The sequence below is a fragment of the Stegostoma tigrinum genome, chromosome 38 (genome assembly GCF_030684315.1).
Source record: "Stegostoma tigrinum isolate sSteTig4 chromosome 38, sSteTig4.hap1, whole genome shotgun sequence".
Lineage (NCBI taxonomy): Eukaryota > Metazoa > Chordata > Chondrichthyes > Orectolobiformes > Stegostomatidae > Stegostoma > Stegostoma tigrinum.
The window spans coordinates 1,540,543-1,565,549 of record NC_081391.1 but is presented as its reverse complement, the minus strand read 5'-3'; the positions used below and the strand labels follow the sequence as shown (position 1 = coordinate 1,565,549).

The window sequence follows — 25,007 nt, the reverse complement described above, 5'->3', positions numbered from 1 at the left end:
TTAGAAGTAGTTAGCATGGTTTCACGAATGGGCATTCTTTGATGAAGTGATTAGGAAGGTTGATGAGGGCAGGGCAATAGATGTAGTCTATATGGAGTTCAGTAAGGCCTTTGATAAGGTTCCATATGGTAAGCTGCTATCAAAGGTTAGATTGCATGGAATCAAGGGAGATTTGGCAAATTGGACACACAGTTGAGATAACAAAGTGTAGTGTTGCATGAACACAGCAAGCCAAGCAGCATCAGAGAAGCAGTAAAGCTGACATTTCGGGTCTATATCCTTCTTCCTACAGGAAGCAGAGACTATTAATGGAAGGATGCTTGTGGGATTGGAGGCGTGTGACTACTGGTCTGCCTTAGGGTCAGTGCTGGGACCACTACTGTTTGTTATCTATGTTTGTGAGAGAATGTACAAGGCATGATTAGTAAGTTTTCAGATGACATTAAAATAGATTGTATTGTAGAGTGAGGAAGATTATCAGAAATTGCAGCAGAATCTTGTTCAGCTGGGCAAGTGGGCCAAGAAATAGCAAATGGAGTTTAATGTAGATGTGTGAAGTGATAGTACTGGAACAGAGGGACCTTGGAGTTCAGGTGTACAGTTCTGTCAAAGTAGAGTCCCAGGTAGACAGGGTAGTGAAGAAAGCTTTTAGCACATTGGTCTTCATCAGTCAGGGCACTGAGGTTGGGAAGTTGTACAGGACATTGGTGAGGCTGCACTTGGAGTAAGTCTGTCGGTTTTGGTCACCTTGCTATGGGAAGGATGTTATTAAACAGGAAAGAGTGCAGAAGAAATTTACATGGGTGTTGCCAGTACTCAAAGGACTGAGTTAGAGGGAGAGGTTGGACAAGCTAGGACATTTTTCTTTAGTGCGTGGGAGACTGAGGGAGGATCTTATAGAAGTGTATAAGATCACAAGAGGCATGGATTGTCTGAATGCACTTGTCTTTGTCCCAGGGTTGGGGAATCAAGGACTAGAGGGCATCAGTTTAAGAGGGGAAAGAATATATGGGAACCTCAGGGGCAATTTTTTTTTAAACATAGAGGTGGTACACACATGGAATGAGCTGCCAGTGGAAGGATACAGACTAACTGCAGGGAAATGAGGTTAGCATGGACAGACATTTTGGTCAGCACGGACCCGTTTGCGTCAAAGGGCCTGTCTCCATGCTGTAGAACTCTTATGACTTATAAACTTGAGAGAGAGATGCTGGGGAGTGTTGCTGAACAAGAGACTTTAGAATGTATGTTCACAGTTCCTTGAAGTGGAATTGCAGGTCGACAGGGTAATGAAGGAGGGGTTTGGTATGCTTGCCTTTATTGATCAGTTCAGTGAGTATAAGAGTTGGGAGGTCATATTGTGGCTGTACGGGACATTGGTTAGGCCACTTCCAGAAAACTGTGTCCAATTCTGGTCTCCCTGCAATAGGAAAGATGGTGTGAAACTTGAAAGGCTTTGGAAAAAATTTACAAGAATGTTGCTAGGTTTGGAGGGTTTGAGCTATAGGGAGAGGCTGAATAAACTGAGGCTATTTTCCCTGAAGCATCAGAGGCTGAGGAGTGACCTTATAGAAGGTTAAAAGATTATGAGAGGCATGGTTAGGATTAATAGTCAAGGTCTTTTCTCCAGGGTAGGAGAGTCCAAAAGTAGAGGGTATAAGTTTAAGGTGAGAGGGGAGATTTAAAAGAGACCTTAGGGGCAACTTTTTCACGCAGAGGGTGGTATGTTTACGGAATGAGCTGTCAGAGGAAGTGGTGGAGGCTAGTACGGATACAACATTTAAAATGCATCTGAGTGGGTACATGAATAGGAAGCGTTTTGATAGATATGGGCCAAATACTGTCAAACGGTACTAGATTTATTTAGAATATCTCATTGGCGTGGACAAGATCAACTGAAGGGTATATTTCCAAGATGTACATCTCAATGACTTTATGGTCCCTCTCATGCTCTGAGTAAAAAGTAGGAAACTTAACAGATACCGGAAATCAGAAAAATAAACATAAAAGCATAGAACTCCTCAGTAGTTCCTTCAGACTGTGCATTGCACTGCCCATCAAGGCTTAATGTAAGCTGGAGGAACAGGTATTGACCAGACACTTAAAAACTGCAATCCAGATCAACAAATCCCAATTGCAAGCCCTGCCCCATTTTGTTTTCTTTCCTTACTTCAGTTTTATTTTCCTAGCTCTCAGCAGACCTGCTCTTGGGACATCCTTTCTTTTCTTGTCACCTTTCAATTTTCTTTGAAGGTTGAGGCTTTTGTACAGGGTACGATCATTATGATCACAATAATTGGCTGGGTGGTAAATACTAAGGAGGACAGCTGTAATCTGCCAGCTGGTGTCAATGGGCTGGTCAACTAGACAGAGCAATGACAAATGGAATTCAATTCAGAAAAGTGGGAGGTAATGAGCCTGAACTTGGGGAGAGCGAGGGGCTTTCTGAGGAAGGGTCTCAGACTTGAAAGGTTAAGTCTGATTTCTCTTCACAGATGCTGCCAGACCAGCTGAGCTTTTCCAGCAACTTCTGTTTTTGTTTTTGAAGTTGGGGAGGGCTATCAAGGCAAAGGTTTGCACTATGAATAGTTGTACCGTGGAAAGTATGAAAGATGAAAGGGATCTTGGTGTGCATATCCACAAATCCTTGAAGGCAGCTGGGAGCTAAATAAGGTGGTAAAAGTGGTGCATGGAACATTTATCTTTATTAGCCGAGGCATGGAATACAAGAGCAGGAACATTACGTTGGAACTGTGTACATTGCTGGTTAGGCCACACAAGTGTACTGCATACTGTTCTGGTCAACACACTGTACCAAAGAGGAGATTTAACAGGACGCTGACTGGGGTGGAGGGCCTGGATAGGCTGGAACGGTTTTCCTCGGAGCAGCAAATTCAGAAGGGACCTGATCGAGGTGTATAAGATTATGAGGGGACGAATAGGGTGAGACATGACTCTACTTTCTATGAGTAGGCAAACAGGCTTAATGAAAGAGATAGAAGAATGTTGCAGATCACGTATGATCTTATTGAATGGTGCAGCAGGTATGAGAGGCTGAATGGCCTCCTCTTGTTCCGTATTCAAGCTAAGAGGAGAGCTGATGACATTTATTTCACTCAGAGGGTTGTGGTGTCTGGAACTCTGCCTGAAAGACTAGTTGTCAGAAACTGGGCTGGAGGGCTTGAGCTATGAGGAATGGTCAGATATGCTGGGACTGTTTTCCTTCTTGTGGTGAAGGTTGAGAGCAGACCGAATACGGCATATGAGGTTCTGCAGTCATAGCTAGGAGGACATTTTTTCCATTTGCAGAGGGGTCAGTTGTGTGTATGCATGTGCACTGCAGACACAGATTTACAGAGAGAGGTAGAAGGCTGAGGAGAGCTAAGGACAAATGTCTCTCACCCTCAGGTAGTGAGAGAATGGAACTCACTGCTTGAACGGGTGAATGAATCAGAAACTTCATCAGCATTTAAGTTGTATTTAAATATTGACTTGTATTGCCACTGTATCCAGAGCTTTAAACCACGAGCTGAAAAATAAAAATAACGCAGTCAGATCTTTCTTGACTGGCACAGACATGATAGGCTGAGTGGCTTCCTTCTGTGCTGTAAAAATAAATGAGTCAGTATCTCTCTTGCCATTCATCTGCACATGGATCTTCCTTCGTTTTATTCATGCACACCCCTTTGCTCAAGACTATCTATATCCGTAACATCACTCGTGTCATAGAGACGTACAACACAGAAACAGACCCGTTGGTCCAACTTGCCCATGCCAACCAGACATCCTAGATAAAGCTAGTCCCATTTGCCAGCATTTGGCCCATATCCCTCTAAACTCTTCCTATTCACATACCTATCCAGATGCCTTTTAGATGTAATTGTACCAGCCTCCACCACTTCCTCTGGCAGGCTATTCCATACTTACATCACAATCTGCATGAAAAAGTTGCCCCTTAGGTCCTTTTTAAATCTTCTCGCCTTTCACCTTAATCCTATGCCCTCTAGTTTTGGACTCCCCCACCTCAGGAAAACAGCTTTACCCTATCCATGCCTCTCATGATTTTATAAACTTCTATGTCACTCCTCAGCCTCTGTCACTCCAGGGAAAACAGCACCAGTTTATTCAGCCTCTCCCTATAGCTCAAACCTTCTAACCCTGGCAACATTCTTGTAGATCTTTTCTGAGCCATCTCAAGTTTCACAACATCCTTCCTATAACAGCGAGACCAGAATTGCGCACACATTCCAGAAGTGGCTGAACCAGTGTCCTGTACAGCCACAACATGACCTCCCAACTCCTATACTCAAAAGCTCTGACCAGTAAAGGCAAGCACACCAAACACCTTCTTTACTATTCTGTATACCTGTGACTCCACTTTCAAGGAACTATGAACCTGCAGTCCAAAGTCTCTCAGATGAAGGGTTATGAACCTAAGAAGTGAACAGACTCCCTCTCCCTGTGGAGGCTGTGACCTGCCAAGTATTTCCAGAAATTTCTGCTTTTTCCACAACCACTCAGGTCTGTATGACTCCAGTCCCTCCCTTACCCCAGTGGGTCTATGACTCCAGCCCTACATAAATTGAAATGACTGCCCAGCCTAACACTATTCCAAAGGACCCAAGTTGCCACTATTAACTGTGAGCCTTTACTACCCTCAGCTCCATGAATATGAAGTCAAGGGCAGTAACAGCTGGCGCCTAGTGGCTCATTGGCTTGTCTGCTCCAGTTTAATGATCACCTCGAAACTGTGTCAAAGTGTGTTTGTGGAGACAGCAGATTGAATATGAGTCTTACACAACAGATCGTCCTCCCGCAGATTGCGTTCTGGTTTATTTAGCAAACAGACCGCCTGTGCAGAGTATGTACAGATACAATTTATAAATAATTTACAGATCGTTGAAGTTTAATTGATGAAGGGGTCAGCAGGAGGGACGAAACCCTAAGAACAGGAAGTTTGATAAATGAAGAAAAGTCAACAAAATGAGGAAACAGAAGCTAATAAATCGCACAAGGTTTTTTTTAAACAGGAAAAGAACATCTTTAAATGCAGAAAACACAACATAAATACATGCTCAGAAGAAAATCAAATAAAAGTAATTGGAAAAGGATCAGTCAATGGAATTGATTAACAGAAAACACAAGCCACATTGGCTCAGAAGAAAGAAAGGGCAGATGTGGAGAAACTTCAGAAAATGCAAAAAAAACTTCAGCAAAGGTCAGAGACAGAAAAACCTTTCAAGTCAATGGACAATAGCAGAAGGTATTCCAAAATAACAGCCAGAACTAACAGGAAAGAGAGTTTCAGACAGATCCAACCAAGCTGCACACACTATAGGAAAACTGAAGACTTTCAACTTGCCAATTTTGTCATTCAGAACAGACTGGGGTAGTATATTCTCTCCCAAGAAAAACCTCAACACAAATCTGGCCAATCTGGTAGAATAGATGTTTTCATAATAGTGTCCCTTCAGGGCCGTCACACACCTCCATCCTCCCTGCGCCCTCCTCCCCATTCCACCACCGCCCCTCAACACCCCCCACCCTGCTCTACTCCCTTGTCTACAAAAGGGAACATCTCTTTCAGCTCACATCCATCTGGCGATGGTGGAAACACTATTGGACTGAGGAGGGAATCATGGCTGAAGCTGGTCCGATCTTGATATGACACTTTCTCTCTGCCCACATGGCACGGAGTCCAATGTTAGTGTCCTAACCAGTGACCCTGGCAAACTCAGTGTGGAGCCAGTCAGTGTGGCTCAGGGCTGAGAGCAGCTTACCTTGCTGACACTTGGAATGAACAGGAGGGCCAGCGCATTAAGCTGGGTGCTTCTCAGATGGGCCAGGGGTTAAGGCTGCTATGTAAGATGCATAGAATCCTTCTGAAGAATCTCAGATGCCAAGATGGCAGGGCTCCCTGACATACAGTACCACCTGTAGCCCCAGAGTCTGTGGGAAAGTATCACTCCCAAGTCTCTCATTCCAAGATCTTGATAATTATGGATTCTTCTCCATGAGTACAGCACTGGCACTGAACTCGCAAGCTCTCAATTATTAGGGGTCAGTCAGCAATCAAGGGATTGACTTACTCATTCTCCAACTCTGAATTCCTCAGAGGTTCGTAACAATGTCCTTGAGAAACAAGATCACAAGGAAATTTTAGCTGCCGTTAAGCTCCAACTCATCACTGGGAGCTCAGGGTGTGGGCTTTTCTGGAAGCACAACCCAGACTCTCCCAGCAGCTCTAGCCGTGACCAGAGGCAGGTGCTGAGCACTCTCTTACTGGCCTCCAGCCACCGTCTGCTCACAGTGGTCCATGGTCCAGAGGCGGTAGAACTCCAGGAAGTCAACATACGGCTCGACACGACCATCCTGGTCAGGTTGCAGAGTCTGAGGAAGTCGGTGACGATGAAACAGGTGGCTGTGCCCATCACCCGAGCTGGAGCTGCTGCTGTGTGTGTGTGTGTTGGTTGACTGCAGCGTTGCAGTTGGACTTTGACTGTAAAGAAAGCACAAGTTTATCAACGTGTGTTTTGCAGGATTAGTTACCTTCCTAGGCTTCAAATGGAGCATGTAGTATCTGAACAATACAAAGTTTCAGGCCATTTAGTAGAGCTTTTTGATTACTTCATTTCCCTATACATTTTAACAATTTTCCTCCTTCAAGTATTCATCCATTTTCCTTCTGAAAGCTGCTACCGCACCAGCTTTCCTCATTCTTTGTGATTTCAGACACTTCCAAATCACCTCTCAGCCTTCTCTGCTCTATGGAGAACAATCCGGGCTCTCTAATCCATCTTAGAATTTGGAAACTTCCACCCTGGGTCCAATCTTGTAAACTTCAGTTACCCAGGAAGTACAAGCACAGTGGCTAAGTTACTGGAGGAGGAATTTGCAGAATGGGTGATTAAACCCTAATGCACTGGGCAACTTAAATTCAACTGAGTAATTAAATATGGAATAAAAAGTTATGACAATAATGGTGATCAGATTGCAAGAACAACCTGCCTGGTTCACGAATGTCCTTTAGGGAAGGAAATCTGCCATCCTTATCTGGTTTGGTCCACGTGTGACTCTAGACCACAGCAAGATGGTTGCCTCTTAACTGTCCTTTGAAATTGTCTAGTAAACCACACAGTTATATCAAACTACTACATAAAAGCATATGAACCAAATGATCCCCTGGCATCACATCTGGGCCTGACAAAGGCCCAGTCAAGCCGCCAAAGTTCCCCTGATTAACAGCTGGGAACAAGTGCTAAGACTGGGAGAGCTGTCCCGTGGATAAGTCAAGCAACAGCCTGACAGTCATATTCTTCCAGTCATATATTACAATGTTCCAGACACAACTGTCACCGTCACTGGCTAAATCCTGACCCACCGACAGGACAGATCTACAAACACAGTGACACAGTGACATTCAGACAAGAGCAAGTTGCTTTGGGAGTCCTGAGGATCTATTCTGGATCCCATGAAGTCTCACGGCAAAAGATCAAACAAAGCATTCACTTTGTGCTGGTGACTTCTTCCCTGTCACTGACAGCCCAGCATTCCTCCTTGGAAGAGGCATCAAGGGTTATAAGGACACAGAATGTACTCTGGTTGGCAGACACCACTGCTGACTGGGTTGGACAGTAATGAAGGAGTGCAACTAAAGCAGAAGGCAAACACAAATGTTTGGTAAGGGAGTGAATATTAAAGGGTTAATAAAAACTTCTTTAAATCTTAGTGCTGACGTTTGCAGTTAAGCATTTAAATTAATGAGTGCTCTCCAGTAATTTAAGTAACTAGTCTAATCTAACTCTGTAACTGCCAGAAATATCATTCCTCTAAATTTCAGTGGTACATGTAATGAATGTCACAGTGCAGTTATCATGGAGTGCAGCTGGAAGAGATGGCGTATACCTGAGAGTTCGATGAGTAAGGGAGCTCAGTGATTTGATTTCATTTATTATTGTCACAAGTACAGAGATACAATGAAAACTATTGTTTTGTCTGCTATCCAGGCAAATCATGCCGAACAAGTACTTCAGAGTAATAGAACAGAATGCAAAATATAGTGTTACAGCTACAGAGCTGCAGAGAAAGATCAACGCTAATATATTAAGAGATTCGTTCATAAGTCTGATAACAGCAGAGAAAAAGCTGTTCTTGAATCTGTTTGTATGTTTTCAAATTTTTATACCTTCTGCCTGATGGAACAGTGTGGAAAAGTGTATAACCGGGGTCTTTGATAACGTTCTCTGCTTTCCTGAGACAGCTGGAAGTATAGACAGAGTCAGTGGAAGGAAGGCTGGTTTCCATGATGAACTGGGCTGTGTTCACAATTCTAATTTCTGAGGAGCACAGAAAGGTGCTCCTTTCTTTTTCTAATTTGTCATCCTCCAACAGAATGCAAGTTGAAATCTTGCACAAGAGGAGAAAGAGAGCCAGGAGTTTAGTTCTGTACACAGATGCAGAAGCAGCTGTTTGGTGAGTAACTGTTAAGTTATTCAACTTGTTCTAATTGTAAAAGGTAGTTTTTAAGATTACAATATGGCAGTCAGCTTGGCCAAGTGAAATGTACACCCCGTGACATGTGGGAATGCATGGGCATATCCAACAAATGTCCCAGACAAACATCTGCAGAAAGGTTCACTGGTCGCACAAGCTTAAGATCTGGGTTTCAGAACTTGAACATTAGAAATCACTGCTGTGCATCTGTGAAACAGAGGAATTCATGGTGGTATAGAACAAAGAACATTACAGCACAGTACAGGCCCTTCGGCCCTCGATGTTGCACCAACCTGTCATACCGATCTGAAGCCCATCTAACCTACACTATTCCATTATCATCCATATGTTTACCCAATGACCATTTAAATGCCCTTAAAGTTGGCGAGTCTACTACTGTTGGAGGCAGGGCATTCCATGCCCTTACTACTCTCTGAGTAAAGAACCTACCTCTGACTTCTGTCCTATACCTAACACCCCTCAATTTAAAGCTATCTACCCTCATGCTAGCTGTCACCATCCAAGGGAAAAGGCTCTCACTGACTACCCTATCTAATCCTCTGATCATCTTGTATGTCTCTATTAAGGCTACCATGGGGAAACCTTATCAAATGCTTTACTGAAATCCATATATACCACATCAACCACTTCACCCTCATCCACCTGTTTAGTCACCATCTCAAAAGAACTCATTAAGGTTGTGAGGCCCGACCTACCCTTCACAAAGCCGTGTCGACTATCCTTAATCAAATTATTCCTTTCTAGATGATTATAAATCCTATCCCTTATAATCCTTTCCAACACTTTACCCACAACTGAAGTAAAGCTCACTGGTCTATAATTACCAGGGTTGTCTCTACTCCCGTTCTTGATCAAGGGGACAACATTTGCTGTCCTCCAGTCTTCTGGCACTATTCCTGTAGACAATGACAACATAAAGATCAAGCTTTTTTTTTGGCTCTGCAATCTCCTCCCTAGCTTCCCAGAGAATCCTAGGATAGCTCCCATCCGGTCCAGGGGACTTACCTATTTTCACATTTTCCAGAATTGTTAACACCTCCTCATGAACCTCAATCCTGTCTAGTCTAATAGCCTGTATCTCAGTGTTCTCCTTGACAACATTATTTTTTATCAGTATTCACAAAGGAAAAAGATATTCATTTAGCACCTCTCCTATCTCTTTGAACTCCATGCACAACTTCCCACTCCTGTCTTTGACTGGTCCTAATCTTACCCTAGTCATTCTTTTATTCCTGACATATCTATAGAAAGCTTTAGGGTTTTAGAACATAGAACACAGAACATAGAAAAGTACAGCACAGTACAGGCCCTTTGGCCCACGATGTTGTGCCGTGGAATAATCCTAATCCAAAAATAGAATAACCTAACCTACATTCCCCTCAATTCACTGCTGTCCATGTGCATGTCCAGCAGTCGCTTAAATGTCACTAATGACTCTGCTTCCACGACTTCCACTGGCAACGTATTCCATGTGCTCACAACTCACTGGGTGAAGAACCTCCCTCTGACGTCTCCTCTATACCTTCCTCCGAACACCTTAAAACTATGACCCCTTGTGGCAGTCAATCCTGCCCTGGGAAAAAGTCTCTGGCTATCGACTCTATCCATGCCTCTCATTACCTTGTACTCCTGAATTCTTGATCCTACCTGCCAAAGACCTCTCATGTTCCCTCCTGGCTCCTCTTAGGTCTCTCTTTAGGTCCTTCCTGGCTAACTTGTAACTCTCAAGCGCCCTAACTGAGCCTTCACGCCTCATCTTTACATAAGCCTCCTACTTCCTCTTGACAAGAGGTTCAACTTCTTTAGTAAACCACAGTTCCCTTGCTTGACCACTTCCTCCCTGTCTGACAGGCCCATACTTATCAAGGACACGCAGTAGCTGGTCCGTGAACAAGCTCCACATTTCAATTGTGCCCAGCCCCTGCAGTCTCCTTTCCCATCCTATGCATCCTAAGTCTTGTCTAATAGCCTCATAATTACCTTTCCCCTAGCTATAACTCTTGCCCTGCGGTATATACCTATTCCTTTCCATCGCTAAAGTAAACATAACCGAATTGGGGTCACTACCACCAAAGTGCTCACCTACCTCCAAATCTAACACCTGATCTGGCTCATTACCCAGTACCAAATCCAATGTTGCCTCACCTCTTGCTGGCCTATCTACATACTGTGTCAGGAAACCCTCCTGCATTGGTCAAAAACTGACCCATCTAAAGTACTCGCACTATAGATTTCCAGTCAATACTTGGAAAGTTCAAGCCCCTATAACAACTACCCTGTTACTTTTGCTTCTATCCAGAATCATCTTTGCAATCCTTTCCTCTATGTCTTTGGAACTTTTTGGAGGCCTATAGAAAACTCACATCAGACTGACCTTTCCTTTCCTGTTTCTAACCTCAGCCCATACTACCTCAGTAGACGGGTCCTCAAACACCCTTTCTGCCACTGCAATACTGTCCTTGACTAACAAATGCCACACCTCTCCCTCTTTTACCACCTTGCCTGATCTTACTGAAACATCCAAACCCCGGAACCTACAACAACTATTCCTGTCCCTGCTCTATGTCCTGTCTCCAAAATGGCCACAACATCGAAGTCCCAGGTACCAATCCATGCTGCAAGTTCACCACCTTATTCCGGATGCACCAGGCGTTGAAGTAGACACACTTCAAACCACCTTCCTGCCTGCCGGTACACTCCTACAACCTTGAAACATTATTCATGGTCTCACTACTCTCAACCTCCTGTACACAGTAGCTACAATTCAGGTTCCCACCCTCCTGTTGAATTAGTTTAAACCTTCCTGAAGAGCATTAGCAAATTTCGCCTCCCCAGGATATCGGTAACCCTCTGGTTTAGGTGTAGACCATCCTATTTGTAGAGGTCCCACCTACCCCAGAATGAGCCCCAATTATCCAGGTATCTGAATCTCTCCCTCCTGCACCATCCCTGTATCCAGGTGTTCAACTGCTCTCTCTCCCTATTCCTCACCTCACTTGCACATGGCAGGGGTAACAAACCAGAGATAACAACTCTGTTTGTTCTAGCTCCAAGCTTCTATGCTAGTTCCTTGAATTTCTGCCTTACATCCCCATCCCTTTTCCTACCTATGTCGACCACGACTTGGGACTGCTCCCCCTCCCCCTCAAGGCTCCTGAAAACATGATCCGAGACATCACGGACCCTGGCACCTGGGAGGCAACACACCAATTGTGAGTCTCGCTCATTCCCACAGAATCTCCTATCTGTGCCCCTAACTATGGAGTCCCCAATGACTAATGCTCTCCTCCTCTCCCCCACTTCCCTTCTGAGCAGCAGGGACAGATTCTGCACCAGAGACCTGTACCCCATGGCTCACCCCTGGTAAGTTGTCCCCCTCAACACTACGCTTAAGGATGTGCTCACATTACAGGTTAGGAGTGGCCAGGCAGTGAGGAAATGGATGATTGACAAGCAGACAGTCTTACAGAACCAGGCAGGCAGTGCATGAGGCTGCAGATTTGTTACTGCTTGCTAATCAGATATAATTATAGTCACAGAGATCTACAGCACAGTCCTATGGCCCATTGTATCCATGCTTTGCAAAAACAACTATCTGACTATTCTAATCTCATTTTTCCAGCCTTTGGCTCATTGCCTTGTATGCCTTGGCATCACAAGTGCACATATTTCTTAAATGTTATGAGGGTTTCTGCCTGTATTGTCCTTAAAGGAACTGAGTTGCAGATTCCCACCATCTTCTGGCAGACAAATTCTTTCCTCATATGCCCTCTAAATCTCCTGACCCTTACTTTAATTTTATGGCGTCTGGTCACTGACCCTTCCAACAAGGAAAAATTGTCCTGTCTACCTACCTTATCAGACAGGTTTTTCGACACTAGAAGTGGCTACAGGATACTGCATGTTGCTTCTCTGCTGCAGCAGGGTCAAGGACATTACCGAACAGCTTCAGCACATCCTACAGGAGGTGAATGAACTGCCCAAGGTTGCATGGTCCACACTGACACTAACAATTGTAAATTCACTCAAAGCAAAGTGAACTAAAAAGGTCAGTCAACCAGGACTATAAAAGGAAGTGAGGGATTGCACATGGTCAAAAGAAATGGCGAAATAAGTTACCAGTAACAGGAGTGAATTGGAGGATTGGGAGGATTTTAGAATATAGGAAAAGGGGACCAAAACGTGATAAAGAAAAAGGGAGAATAGAACATGTATGCAAATAATTTAGAAAGAAAATGGACTGTAACAGCTACTATAAGCTCGTATAAACATTTAAGTAAGACAAATGGGGGTCAATTGCAGTCAGTGTCAAGAGAATTTATAATGTAGAATAGGTAAATGGCAGAGAAACCAAATTATTACCTTGTGTTTGTCTTTACTGGGGAAGATACAAGAAACCTGAGGTTTCAGACTTGCTCACCGAGCTGGTGTGTTTGATTGCAGATGTTTCATTACCTTGCTAGGTAACATCATCAGTGTGCCCCTGCTGAGGCGTTAGTGTTCTATCCCCTAGTTATTGAAATGCCTCAGTTTGCTGGGGTGATTGGCATCATTTTGGTTCGGTTTTTCAGTGGTTTGTACATCAGGTCCAGTTTAATGTGTTTGTCAATTGAGTTCCGGTTGGAATGCCAGGCTTCCAGGAATTCCCTGGCATTCCTCTATTTGGCTTGCACTATTATGGATGTGTTATCCCAGTAGAATTTGTGTCCTTTTTGTCAGTGTGTATTGAGACCAGTGAGGATTGGTCATGTTTCTTGGTGGCTAGTTAGTGCTTGTGTATCCTTATTGTCAGTTTTCTGCCAGTTTCACCCATGTAATGTTTCCCACAGTCCTCCCATGGTATTTTGTGTATTATGTTGGGGGCCGGTATAGGATCCTTTTCGTTCATCAGTACCTGTTGAAAGGTGGTTGTTAGTTTGTGGGCTACCCTGATACCTAGGGGTCTGAGTAGTCTTATGGTTATCTCTGATGTACAGTAGGGTGAGTGGTGTGTCTGGCCGTGTTGTGTCTTCTTGCTGTGGTCTGTCAAGGAGGTAACAACGGACTGTGCTTTTTGTGTATCCACTCCTTTTAAAAACTCTTTTAAGTGCTCCTGTTCTGCTTTGAGCACTCATTTGACTGGAACAACACATCCAACTTAGCACAAGCCAGGGAATTCAACAGATAATAGACAATAGGTGCAGGAGTAGGCCATTCGGCCCTTTGAGCCGGCACCACAATTCATTATGATCATGGCTGATCATCCACAATCAGTATCCTGTTCCTGCCCTATCCCCATAACCCTTGATTCCACTATCTTTAAGAGCTCTATCCATCTCTTTCTTGGAAGTATCCACAGACTGGGCCTCCACTGCCTTCTGGGGCAGAGCATTCCATGTATCCACCACTCACTGGGTGAAGACGTTTTTCCTCAACTCTGTTCTAAATGGCCTACTCCTTATTTTTAAACTATGTCCTCTGGTTCTGGAATCACTCATCAGCGGAAACATGCTTCCTGCCTCCAGAGTGTCCAATCTTTTAATTATCTAATAAGTCTCAATCAGATCCCCTCTCATCCTTCTAAACTCAAGTGTATACAAGCCCAGTCGCTCCAATCTTTCAACACATGATTGTCCCGCCATTCCGGGAATTAACCTCGTGAACCTACGCTGTACTCCCTCAATAGCAAGAATGTCCTTCCTCAAATTTGGAGACCAAAACTGCACACAATACCTCAGGTGTGGTCTCACCAGGGCCCTGTACAGTTGCAGAAGGACCTCTTTGCACCTATAATCAATTCCTCTTGTTATGAAGGCCAGCATGCCATTAGTTTTCTTCACTGCCTGCTGTACCTGCACGCTTGCTTTCATTGACTGATGTACAAGGACACCCAGATCTCATTGTACTTCCCCTTTACCTAACTTGACTCCATTTAGATAGTAATCTGCCTTCCTGTTCTTGCCACCAATGTGAATAACCTCACATTTATCCACATTAAACTGCATCTGCCATGCATCAGTCCACTCACCAAGCCTGTCCAAGTCACCCTGTATTCTCATAACATCCTCCTCATATTTCACCCTGCCAGCCAGCTTTGTGTCATCAGCAAATTTGCTAATATTACTTTTAATGCTTTCATCTATATCATTAATGTATATTGTAAACAACTGCGGTCCCAGCACCAAACCTTGTGGTACCCCACTGGTCACCACCTGCCATTCCAAAAGGGACCCGTTTATCACTACTCTTTGCTTCCTGTCAACCAGCCAATTTTCAATCCAAGCCAGTACTTTGGCCCCAATACTATGTGCCCTAATTTTGCTCACTAATCTCCTGTGTGGGACTTTATCAAAGGCTTTCTGAAAGTCCAGGTACACTACATCCATTGGTTCTCCCTTGTCCATCTTCATAGTTACATCCTCAAAAAATTCCAAAGGATTAGTCAAACACGATTTCCCCTTCGTAAATCCATGCTGACTCTGACCTATCCTGTTACTGCTATCCAAATGAGTCGTAATTTCATCTTTTATAACTGACCCCAGTATCTTTCCCACCACTGATGTCAGGCCAATCCGTCTATAATTCCGTTTTTTCTCTGCCTCCTTTCCTGAAAACTGGGACAACATTAGCCACCCTCCAATCCGCAGAAACTGATCCTGAATCTATAGAACATTGGAAAATGATTACCAATGCATCCAAGATTTCTACAGCCGCCTCCTTATGTACCCTGGGATGCAGACCATCAGGTTCCGGGACTTATTGTCCTTCAGACCTAACAGGCCATCCAACACCATTTCCTGCCGAATATAAATACCCTTCAGTTCATCCATTACCCTAGGTCCTTCAGCCACTATTACATCTGGGAGATTGCTTGTGTCTTCCCTAGTGAAGACAGATCCAAAGTACCTATTCAACTCTTCTGCCATTTCCTTGTTCCCCATAATAAATTCACCCGTTTCTGACTTCAAGGGTCCAATTTTAGTCCTAACCATTGTTTTTCTTTTTACATACCTAAAAAAGCTCTTACTATCCTCCTTTATATTTTTGGCCAGTTTGCCTTCGTACCTCATTTTTTCTCTGCGAATTGCCTTTTTAGTTATCTTCTGTTGCTCTTTAAAACTTTCCCAGTCCTCCGGCTTCCCGCTCATCTTTGCAATGTTATACTTCTTCTCTCTTATCTTTACACAGTCCTTAACTTCCCTCATCAGCCACAGCTGCCTCTGCCTCCCCTTAGGATCTTTCTTCCTCTTTGGAAGGAACTGATCCTGCACCTTCTGCATTATATCCAGAAATACCTGTCATCCCTGTTAGGGTATTGTACCATTGAACTTTGGCCAGCTCCTCCCTCATAGCTCCATAATTCCCTTTGTTCAACTGCAATACTGACACTTCCGATTCTCCCTTCTCCCTCTCAAACTGCAGATTAAAACTTATCATATTATGGTCACTAACCCCTAATGGCTCCTTTACTTGGAGGTCCCTGCTCAAATCCGGTTTGTTGCACAACACCAGATCCAGAATTGCCTTCTCCCTGGTAGGCTCCAGTACGAGCTGTTCTAAGAATCCATCTCAGAGGCACTCCACAAACTCCCTTTCTTGGGGTCCAGTACCATCCTGATTCTCCCAGTCTACCTGTATGTTGAAATCTCCCATAACAACTGTCGTGATACCTTTGTGACAGGCCAATTTCAACTCCAGATTCAACTTACACCCTACGTCCAGACTTACTGTTTGGGGGCCTGGAGATAACTCCCATTAGGGTCTTTCTACCCTTAGAATTTCTCAGCTCTATCCATACTGACTCTACATCTCCTGATTCTATGTCCCCCCTTGCAAGGGACTGAATATCATTCCGCACCAACAGGGCCACCCCACCCCCTCTGCCTGTCAGTCTGTCCTTTCGATAGCACATATAGCCTTGAATATTCACTTCCCAGGCCCTATCCACTTGAAGCCACGTCTCAGTTATCCCCACAACATCGTACTTGCCAATTTCCAACTGAGCCTCAAGCTCATCCACTTTATTTCTTCTACTTCGTGCATTCATATATATTCGTTACTCCCCTCACCCTTCCTATCAATCCCTATTTCACTTGGCCATACTGTACAATCCCTTCTTGAGTTTTCTGCTCCATTGATTCTGTTGTCTTTCTTAACTTCTCTTATTCTCACGTTCCCTTTAACTTCATTCTAAAATTTCCAGTTTGTCCCCTCCCTCCCTCACTACTTAGATTAATTCCTGGAGGCCTGGCATTCCAACCGGAACTCCATCAACAAACACATTGTCGAGTCCAGTTCAAACCACTAAAAAACAGAACTGGAAGCGGTGCCAACCACACCAGTAAACTGAGGCATATGGATAACAAGCAGGACAGAACACCAATGCTTCACCAGAGGTGCAATGACGATGTTACCTAGCAAGGTGATGAAACATCAGCAATCAAACACATCAGTATGGTGAGCAAGTCTGCAACCTCATCCACAACCTGAGCTACAACTCTTCTCAAAAACTTTGATATAATAAACCTCCCAAGGAGATTGAGGAATTGAAGGAAATAAGCATTATTAAGGAGTTAGCATTAGAGAAACGAATGGGACTGAAGGCTGGTGTATCACCAAGACCTGCTGGTCTATATCTCAGAATTTTTAAAGATAAAAGTACAGACGTGCCCGATGCATCACATTCCAAAATATTGTAGATGCCGGAACGGTCCCTGTACTTTGCAAGGTAGTAAATGTTGCCCCATTATTTAGAAAGAGGGGGAAAAGATAGCGAGGAAGTAAGGAATGAATCTATTATAAAGGATGAAATAAAGGAAGACTTGGAAAATAATGATGTGATTGGGCATAATCTGCATGGATTTGTGAATGGGAAATAGTGTTTGACAAATCTGACAATGTTTCTTTTGATGCTGGTACAAACAGAATTATCAAAAAGTTGTTCTACCGATCATACAAATGACTAATGTGGTTTATTAATTTACGATTGTCAGTCAGGCTTTTTGTATGGGGCACTTGCATGTACTGGAAGCTTCATATTTTGTGACATAGGGCCCTGGTTTCTACAGACAGAAATAACATGAATGTGCATGGTGCCTGTTTCAACTCAATAAAATAGTTGACAACTATCTGCTGATTAATTTCTGAGGATAATCCCAGGACCAGAGTCAATCAATTCGGTTTAAAATTTAAACAAAATCTAGCAGTTAATGATCAGTCATCATCTAACTGAAGCATTCTCCACACTGAAACCAAGTCCACTTTCCTAATCAATCAGCATTCTCCTCTCAATCTAGATATCCCCTCCCTCCTTTACTCTGGTATTTCTAGTGAAGTCTCTGTCTTTTTTCCTTAGTTTGGAAACAGGCCCTTCAGCCCAACAAGTTCACACCAATCCTTGGAGCAATCCACCCAGACACATACCCCTATAATCCACCTAATCTGCACATCCCTGAACACTATGGGCAATTTAGCACGGCCAATCCACCTAGCCTGCACATTTTTTTTGTGTTGTGGGAGGAAACCAGAGCACCTGGAGGAAACCCACGCAGGCACAGGGAAAATGTGCAAAATTCACACAGACTGGAATTAAACCTGGGTCCCTGGTGCTGTGAAGCAGCAGTGCTAACCACTGAGCCGTCACATCCTGATGTGTGCAAAATGAAAAACTTTAACATGTTTTTGTTCAATAATGAAATGGAAACAGCTCGACATTATCCAGGACTAGGCAGCCCACTTATGGTCACCCAGCCCAGCACTGAAACATTCCCCTCCCTTTGGTTATGGAGAACTGGCCCCCAGCTGCTCCCACCCTCAATATGGAGCACCAAATGTGAAAGGCATGAACCTTTACACTGTAGCTCCTAACACTGAACAGATACAGGGCAACCTCTCATCTACCACTATATACAAAGTTCCGCTGACCTCTCTTTTATAATGTTATGACATAACCACGGATTCCCTCCTTGACCTTCTACCCTCACTGCCTCATGCCCTCTTAAACACCCCACATCTCCTCACTTCCTTTTGCTACTCCCCCTACTCCAGATCACCCCACTCTCACTGTGTCGAAGTCCCCTCACCCACTTCTGGGTGAGCTGGTGAGCAGTTACATGTGGCCATTTATCTCCCAAACAGGGTGCATCAAGAAGTTCCTCTAGTTCTCCCAGGCCTGGGAGGACTCTGAAGGTGGAGATGGTTTTGGGGCAGCCTAGATTGCCGTACCAATAAATGCCGCGGAACAGTCAGCGCAACATGCCCCAGACAAAGTGTGGTGCAGGTTGTGCTAGATACTCTGGACAAGGGCTAGACCAATGTACACCAGAAATAGGTGAGCAACTCAGTTACAAAAGGAAATGGTGTCCATTTCCTACGAGATGCCCCATCCTCCACCAATTGGCACCAAACCTCCCCTTCCCCCTACTCAGTGGCAACTCCTGCTGGCTTACCTGTTGGTGAGTGTGGGTGTCGTCTCATCTCCCGTCGAGTTGCTATGGTTGCCATTCATCATCTGACTCTGTGATGGCATCACTAGGGAGAGTGTGACACTGGTTTTTCCCAGAGTTCCCTGTGTGCTAGTGTAAGGAACAGAGACTGGATAGATTCGACCCCCTGGGAGGAGGCAAGACAAACCACTCAGAGACAGAGATAAAAACATAGCAATATCAATGGACACATACACACCCTTGAATGCACTCAGCTTGTTCTCTCACACATCAGCACTCTCCAAAACTCTCTGACCCCAACCCTCTACTCCTCCCGTGGAGACACACATACCCATCTGGAAGTATAAGTCCAATCTATAATATAAATTTGGTCATGTTCCACAGAACAGAGATTCATCTGTTTTCTAACTCTTTCTCATCGATGTAATCCTGTATGCCCTGCAAAAAACCAACCCAAAACTCAGTGCTCCTGCCTCTCGCTCTGCTACACCCACAGAATCAGGACAAGAGTCAGAGTTAGTGGTTTCATATCAGCTGCTCTGTCAATATAGTGTTCCTTACCTTGTGCGGGGCTCATGGATGATTGGCTCATCTCCCCAAGAGGGTAGTTGAAGTTTCGTATCAGGAGGGTCATGTCCTCGTGTTTGTCACAGAACTTTGACCTTTCACCTCTACTGACAAAAGTGTCACGATGTATCCGTCGTACACGGTCAACCACAGCCTGGGCCACAGCGTCCAATGAACTCTGCAGGGCAAACTCTGTCGCCACCATTGCAGCAATCTCCTGCACAGGGCCAGAGCAGGAGCTTATCAGTAAAACAGGATGCAAAACACTCCACTTGGTGAGGAAGGAAGGGGAGGGAAGGGCCAAATCAGAGACAGGGAGAGAGATGTTGGATCAGACGAGAGGCTGAGGGGCAGGGCCAGAGTACCAGTGGCAGAATAGAATGTGAAGGGGCGAGGTCAGAGAATGAGGAGATGGGACCAGAACACACAGGGTGTGGGGGCCAGAGAGCAATGTGCGGAGCCCGATAGTGATTGCCAGGGCCACAGAGTGAGGTTGTGGGGCGCAGCCAGAGTTTGGGGGGGGGGGGGGGGGTTAGGAATGTGAGTGTGAGGTGGGGCCTAGGTGGAGTTTGAGAGAGATTGTTGGGGGAGATAGCGTGGGGAGAATGTGGGCAGAAGGGGTGCCAAGTGGTGCGGGGAAGAAGGGGCGCTGAGTACAGAAGGATGGGTTGAGCTGGGTGGGGACTATATGCAGGTCAGAGTAGGAGTGGAGAGAAGTGGGAGTATGGTGGGCAGTAGTGCTGAGTGTTGTGTGCCGATCAAAGGTCTTGGTGAATCATTCCCACACTCAGCTCCTCTATATTTAAACTGTAAACTGCTCCCGCACTCTCAGCTATAATATAGTCACATATACTCCACCTGATTGGCTTGTCCTGGACCATGAGCTGCCTCCAGAGCCTTATACAATCCATCAGTCATCAAGACCAGAAAGCCTGTCAATCCATCCAGGGACTGTCCTCCATGTATCTCGGGCTCTGCAATGACTGGCTTCGTCTTGGCAGCACTTCAAGCAGAAAGAAGAATCCGATTACTACATTTGTAATCACAGCTGGGTACATCAGTAACCATGTAATATCAGAGTCATAAAGCATGGAGACAGGCCCTTTTAGCCCAAACTGGTCCATGCTGATCAAAATGCCCATCCACACTAACTCCATTGCCCTGCACTTGGCCAGTATCCTTCTAAACTTTACCTATCCATGAATTTGTTCAAATGCCTTTTAAATGTTGTAAATGTACCTGCCTCAACCATATCTGCTGGCAGCTCATTCCATATGTGTACCACCCTCTGTAAAAAAACAGTGCCCCTCAGATTCCCACGTATTCTTTCCACTCTTAAACTGATGCCCTCTAGTCCTTGATTCCCCAACCCTGGGACAAAGGCTGAGTGCATTCACCATATCCACGCCTATCGTGATCTTTTACACTTCAATAAGATACCCCCTCAGTCTCTTACACTCAAAGTCCTAGCTTGTCCAACCTCTCCCTATAACTCAGTGCCTTGAGTGCTGGCAACATCCTTGTAAATTTCTTCTGCACTCTTTCCTGTTTAATAACATCCTTCCTATAGCAATGTGACCAAAACGGAACACAATACTCCAAGTGCGGCCTCACCAACGTCCTGTACAATTGCAACATAACTTCCCAACTTCTATATTCAGGAGGATGAAGGCCAGTGTGCCAAAAGCCTTCTTCACTGACCTGTCCAGCTGTGACCCCACTTTCAGAGAACCATGCACCTGAACTCCGAGGTCCCTCTGTTCCATAACATTTGTTAAGGCCTTACCATTCACCATAAAACTCCTACCTTGATTTGACTTTCCAAAATGAAACATTTCACAATTATCTACATTAAACTCCATTTGCCATTTCTCAGCCCACTTCCCTAGCTGAGCAAGATCCTGCTGTAATTTCTGATGACCTTCCTCACTGTCCACAATACCGCCTATTTTAGTTTCATCCGTAAAAACACTTACTAATCATGCCTTGTACATTCTCACACAAATTGCTGATATAGGTAATGACAACAATGTGCCCAGCACCAACCCCTGAGGCACACCAATAGTCACAGTCCAACTAGCATCCTTCCATTATTACACACAATAATGGGAATAGTCTGGGACATTGGTTGTAAGGTAGAATTTTGAGAGCAGTGTGGTGCTGTGATAGTGTCCCTGCCTCTGGGCTAGAAAGTCTGAGTACAAGTCCCACCTGTTCCAGACTGAACAGGTTGATTAAAAATACTTCCTAGGTGGCTGTTTGTCCAGATTCCTACATCAGTCCAGGGCTTCACACACATCCCAGTTTATATCCGGCCAGAACTGACTAAGTGCTCAGCTGCCTGGGTCACACATTCAGGAATTCACTCTCTAAAACTTGTTTTTATGCTTTACAGCCAGTGTAGGCCAGATAGCACAGTGAATTAAACCAGGAAATAGGAGCAAAGGTCAGGAATGAGCTAATATTTCTGGAAGGGGCAGGCTGAGCTTTAAAATGTTGAGTCTGCACAATACTTGAATGATTTAACAAACCAAAGACTTTTCTAAAATAAGGCTTCCTTACCTCAGCATATCCACATCATTGTAACAGTATTTCATTCTGTAATCTCCAATCCTGCGACTGCTGTCGTGACCTCCAATCAGCCCAAACTGTTTTATTTTTGCTGTGTCCAAACCTACAAGTGAGACAGAAATCAGTGAATTACAAGGGGCAGTACAGTGGTATGGTGGTTAGCATTACTGTCTCTCAGCAACAGGGACCCAGATTTGATTCCAGCCTCGGGCAACTACCTGCACAGAGTTTGCGCATTCTCCCCATGTCTGTGTGGGTTTCTTCCTGATGTTTCGGTTATCTCCCAGGGACGGGCAAGCTAGGTGGATCAAGCATGGGAAATGTGGGGTTAAGGGATTAGGAAGGGGCTGCGTGGGATGTCTTCGGACAGTTGGTGCAGACTCAATGGGCTGACGACAAGAGAATCCAAAACCGAGGAGAAATTTCTTCACCCAGAGAGTGGTGAGTCTGTGGAAGTCTCTGCCAAAAGGAGGAATTAGGTATAGTTCTTATGGCTGAGGGGATCAAAGAGTATGAGGAGAACGCAGGAATAGGATACTCAGTAGATGACCATATGGAATGGCAGAACAGGCTTGAGGGAAGAATAGCCCTCTTCTGATACTATTTCCTGTATTTCTATGTCTGGCGATTCCCACAGCACTGGGTTGGTGTCAGACATGATCCAACAAGTGCTCTAGCACTGGGACAGGGTTCACACACCGGGCAGTGAGGCCCAGGATGGGGGGGGGGGGGGGGGGGGAGGGGGGGGCAGGTTTACATACTGTCCCTCCCTTTAACCATACACTGTCCAGCCACGTCAACCCCAAATGTGCACTCTCCATCTCCCTAGCCAACTGTTCTTTCTTGCTCCTCCAAGAACAGAAAGCAATTTAGACCTTCCCTTCCTCACTGTCGATGCTGAGAACAGTGAACGGAAACAGTTAACAAAATTGTCTTTTTCTCATTCATATATAAATTACATTTAATTGTTTTCTCCATATATTGATATAAATATCCATCTTATAATAGAAGATAGGTTTAGTAATGGAAATCAACTGACCAAGTGTCTGATCATATTATGAATTCCACTTTTCTGTGGGTGGCCAGTTAGTTAACAGTACTGCTACTCGAGACGGTCAGATTTACTTCAGCACTGTTGATGACAAGGAAATCATTGTTGAAGATATATTTGGACAAGTACATGGATGGGCAGGGAGCAAATGGGCACAGACCGTTAGAAAATAGATGATAGGTTAGACAGAGGATCTTGATCGGCGCAGGCTTGGAGGGCCGAAGGGCCTGTTCCTGTGCTGCAGGTTTCTTTGTTCTTTGATTGTCAGAAAAACCCATCTGGTTCATTAATGTCCTTCAGGGAAGGAAATCTGCCATCCTCACCTGGCCAGGCCTATATGAACTCCAGACCCACTGCAATGTGGTTGACCCTCAGGTGCCCTCTGGAATAGTCTAGCAAGCCATTCAGTTATATCAATTGCTACAAAATCTCAAAAAGAGAGAAACTGGATTGATCAGCTGGCACGACCTAGGCACCAGAAAAGACAAAGGCAGAGACAGCCCTGTTGACTCTGCAAAGTCCTCCTTACTGACATCTAGTGCCAAAATTGGGAGAGCTGTCTCACAGACTAGTTAAGCAACAGCCTGAAAGTCATACTCACAGAATCATACCTTACAAACAATGGCCCAGACACCATCATCTCCATCCCTGGATGTGTCCAACGGCAGGACAGACCTGGCAGATGTGGCAGTACAGTGTATACACTCATGAGGAGTTGTCCTGGGAGTCCTCAACATTGACCCTGGATCCGAAGAAGTCTCGCGGCTTTAGGTTAAACACAGGCAAGGAAACCTCCTGCTGATTTACCACATACCGCCCTCCCTCAGCTGATGAATCGCTACTCCTCCATGTTGAACAACACTTGGGGGAAGCACTGAGGATAGCAAGGGCACAAAATGTACTCTGGGTGGGGGATTTCAGTGTCCACCACCAAGAGTGGCTCGGCAGCAGTACTACAGATCGAGCTGGTCATGTCAGAAAGGTCATAGCTGCTAGACTGGGTCTGTGGCAGGTGGCGAGGGAACCAACAAGAGGGAACAACATACTCAACGTCATCCTTACCAATCTGCCAGCTTCATCCATGATAGTATCAATAAGAATGACACCACATAGTCCTACTGGAGACAGTGTCCTTTAACCTCATGACCCAGCATATTCCCCACTCAACCATTACCATCAAGCTAGGGAGTCAAACCTGGTTCAATGAAGAGTGCAGGAGGGCACGTCAGGAGCAGCACCAGGTATACCTGAAGCTGAGGTGTAAACCTGGTGAAGATACCAAACGGGACTATTTACATTCCAAGCAGTGTAAGCAGCAAGTGTTAGACAGAGCTAAGCAACCCCACAATGAAAACCCTGCAGTCCTGCCATATCCAGTTGTGAATGGTAGTGGAGAATTAAACAACTCACTGAAGGAGGCGGCTCCACAAATATCCCCATCCTCAATGATGGAACAGCCCAGCACATCAGTTCAAAAGATAAAGCAGAAGCATTTGCAGCAATCTTCAACCAGAAGTGCCAAGTGGATGAGCTTCCTCCAGTAGTCCCCAGCATTACAGATACCAGTCTTCAGCCAATTCAATTCATTCTACACAATATCAAGAAACGGTTGAAAATACTGGATACTGCAAAAGCTACGGACCCCGATGATATTCTGACAACAGAACTTTAGACTTGTGCTCCAGAACTTGCTGTCCCCTTCACCAAGCTTCTCCAGTACAATTACAGCACTGGCATCTACCCAACAATGTGGAAAATTGTCCACTAGTGTCCTGTATACAAAGAAAAAGGACAAATCCAACCTGGCCAATTAGCACCCTATCAGTCTATTCACGATCATCAGTAAAATGATGGAAGGTGTCAGTAACAGTGCGATTAAG

At 44.8% G+C, this 25,007-nt stretch overlaps 1 protein-coding gene across 1 annotated transcript in view; it reads right to left on the bottom strand.

The window, feature by feature from the left end:
- Positions 1–4,805: 4,805 nt before the first annotated feature.
- Positions 4,806–25,007, bottom strand: part of tab1 (TGF-beta activated kinase 1/MAP3K7 binding protein 1) — a 47,294-nt gene continuing 27,092 nt past the window's right edge. The window contains exons 7-11 of the mRNA XM_048521666.2: positions 22,068–22,179; positions 20,364–20,508; positions 19,500–19,722; positions 18,942–19,104; positions 4,806–6,499 (exon numbers count right to left, since the gene is read on the bottom strand). Coding sequence (XP_048377623.1) covers positions 6,280–6,499; positions 18,942–19,104; positions 19,500–19,722; positions 20,364–20,508; positions 22,068–22,179 — 863 coding nt within the window. The 3' untranslated portion in view covers positions 4,806–6,279. The remainder of the gene's footprint in view (positions 6,500–18,941; positions 19,105–19,499; positions 19,723–20,363; positions 20,509–22,067; positions 22,180–25,007) is intronic.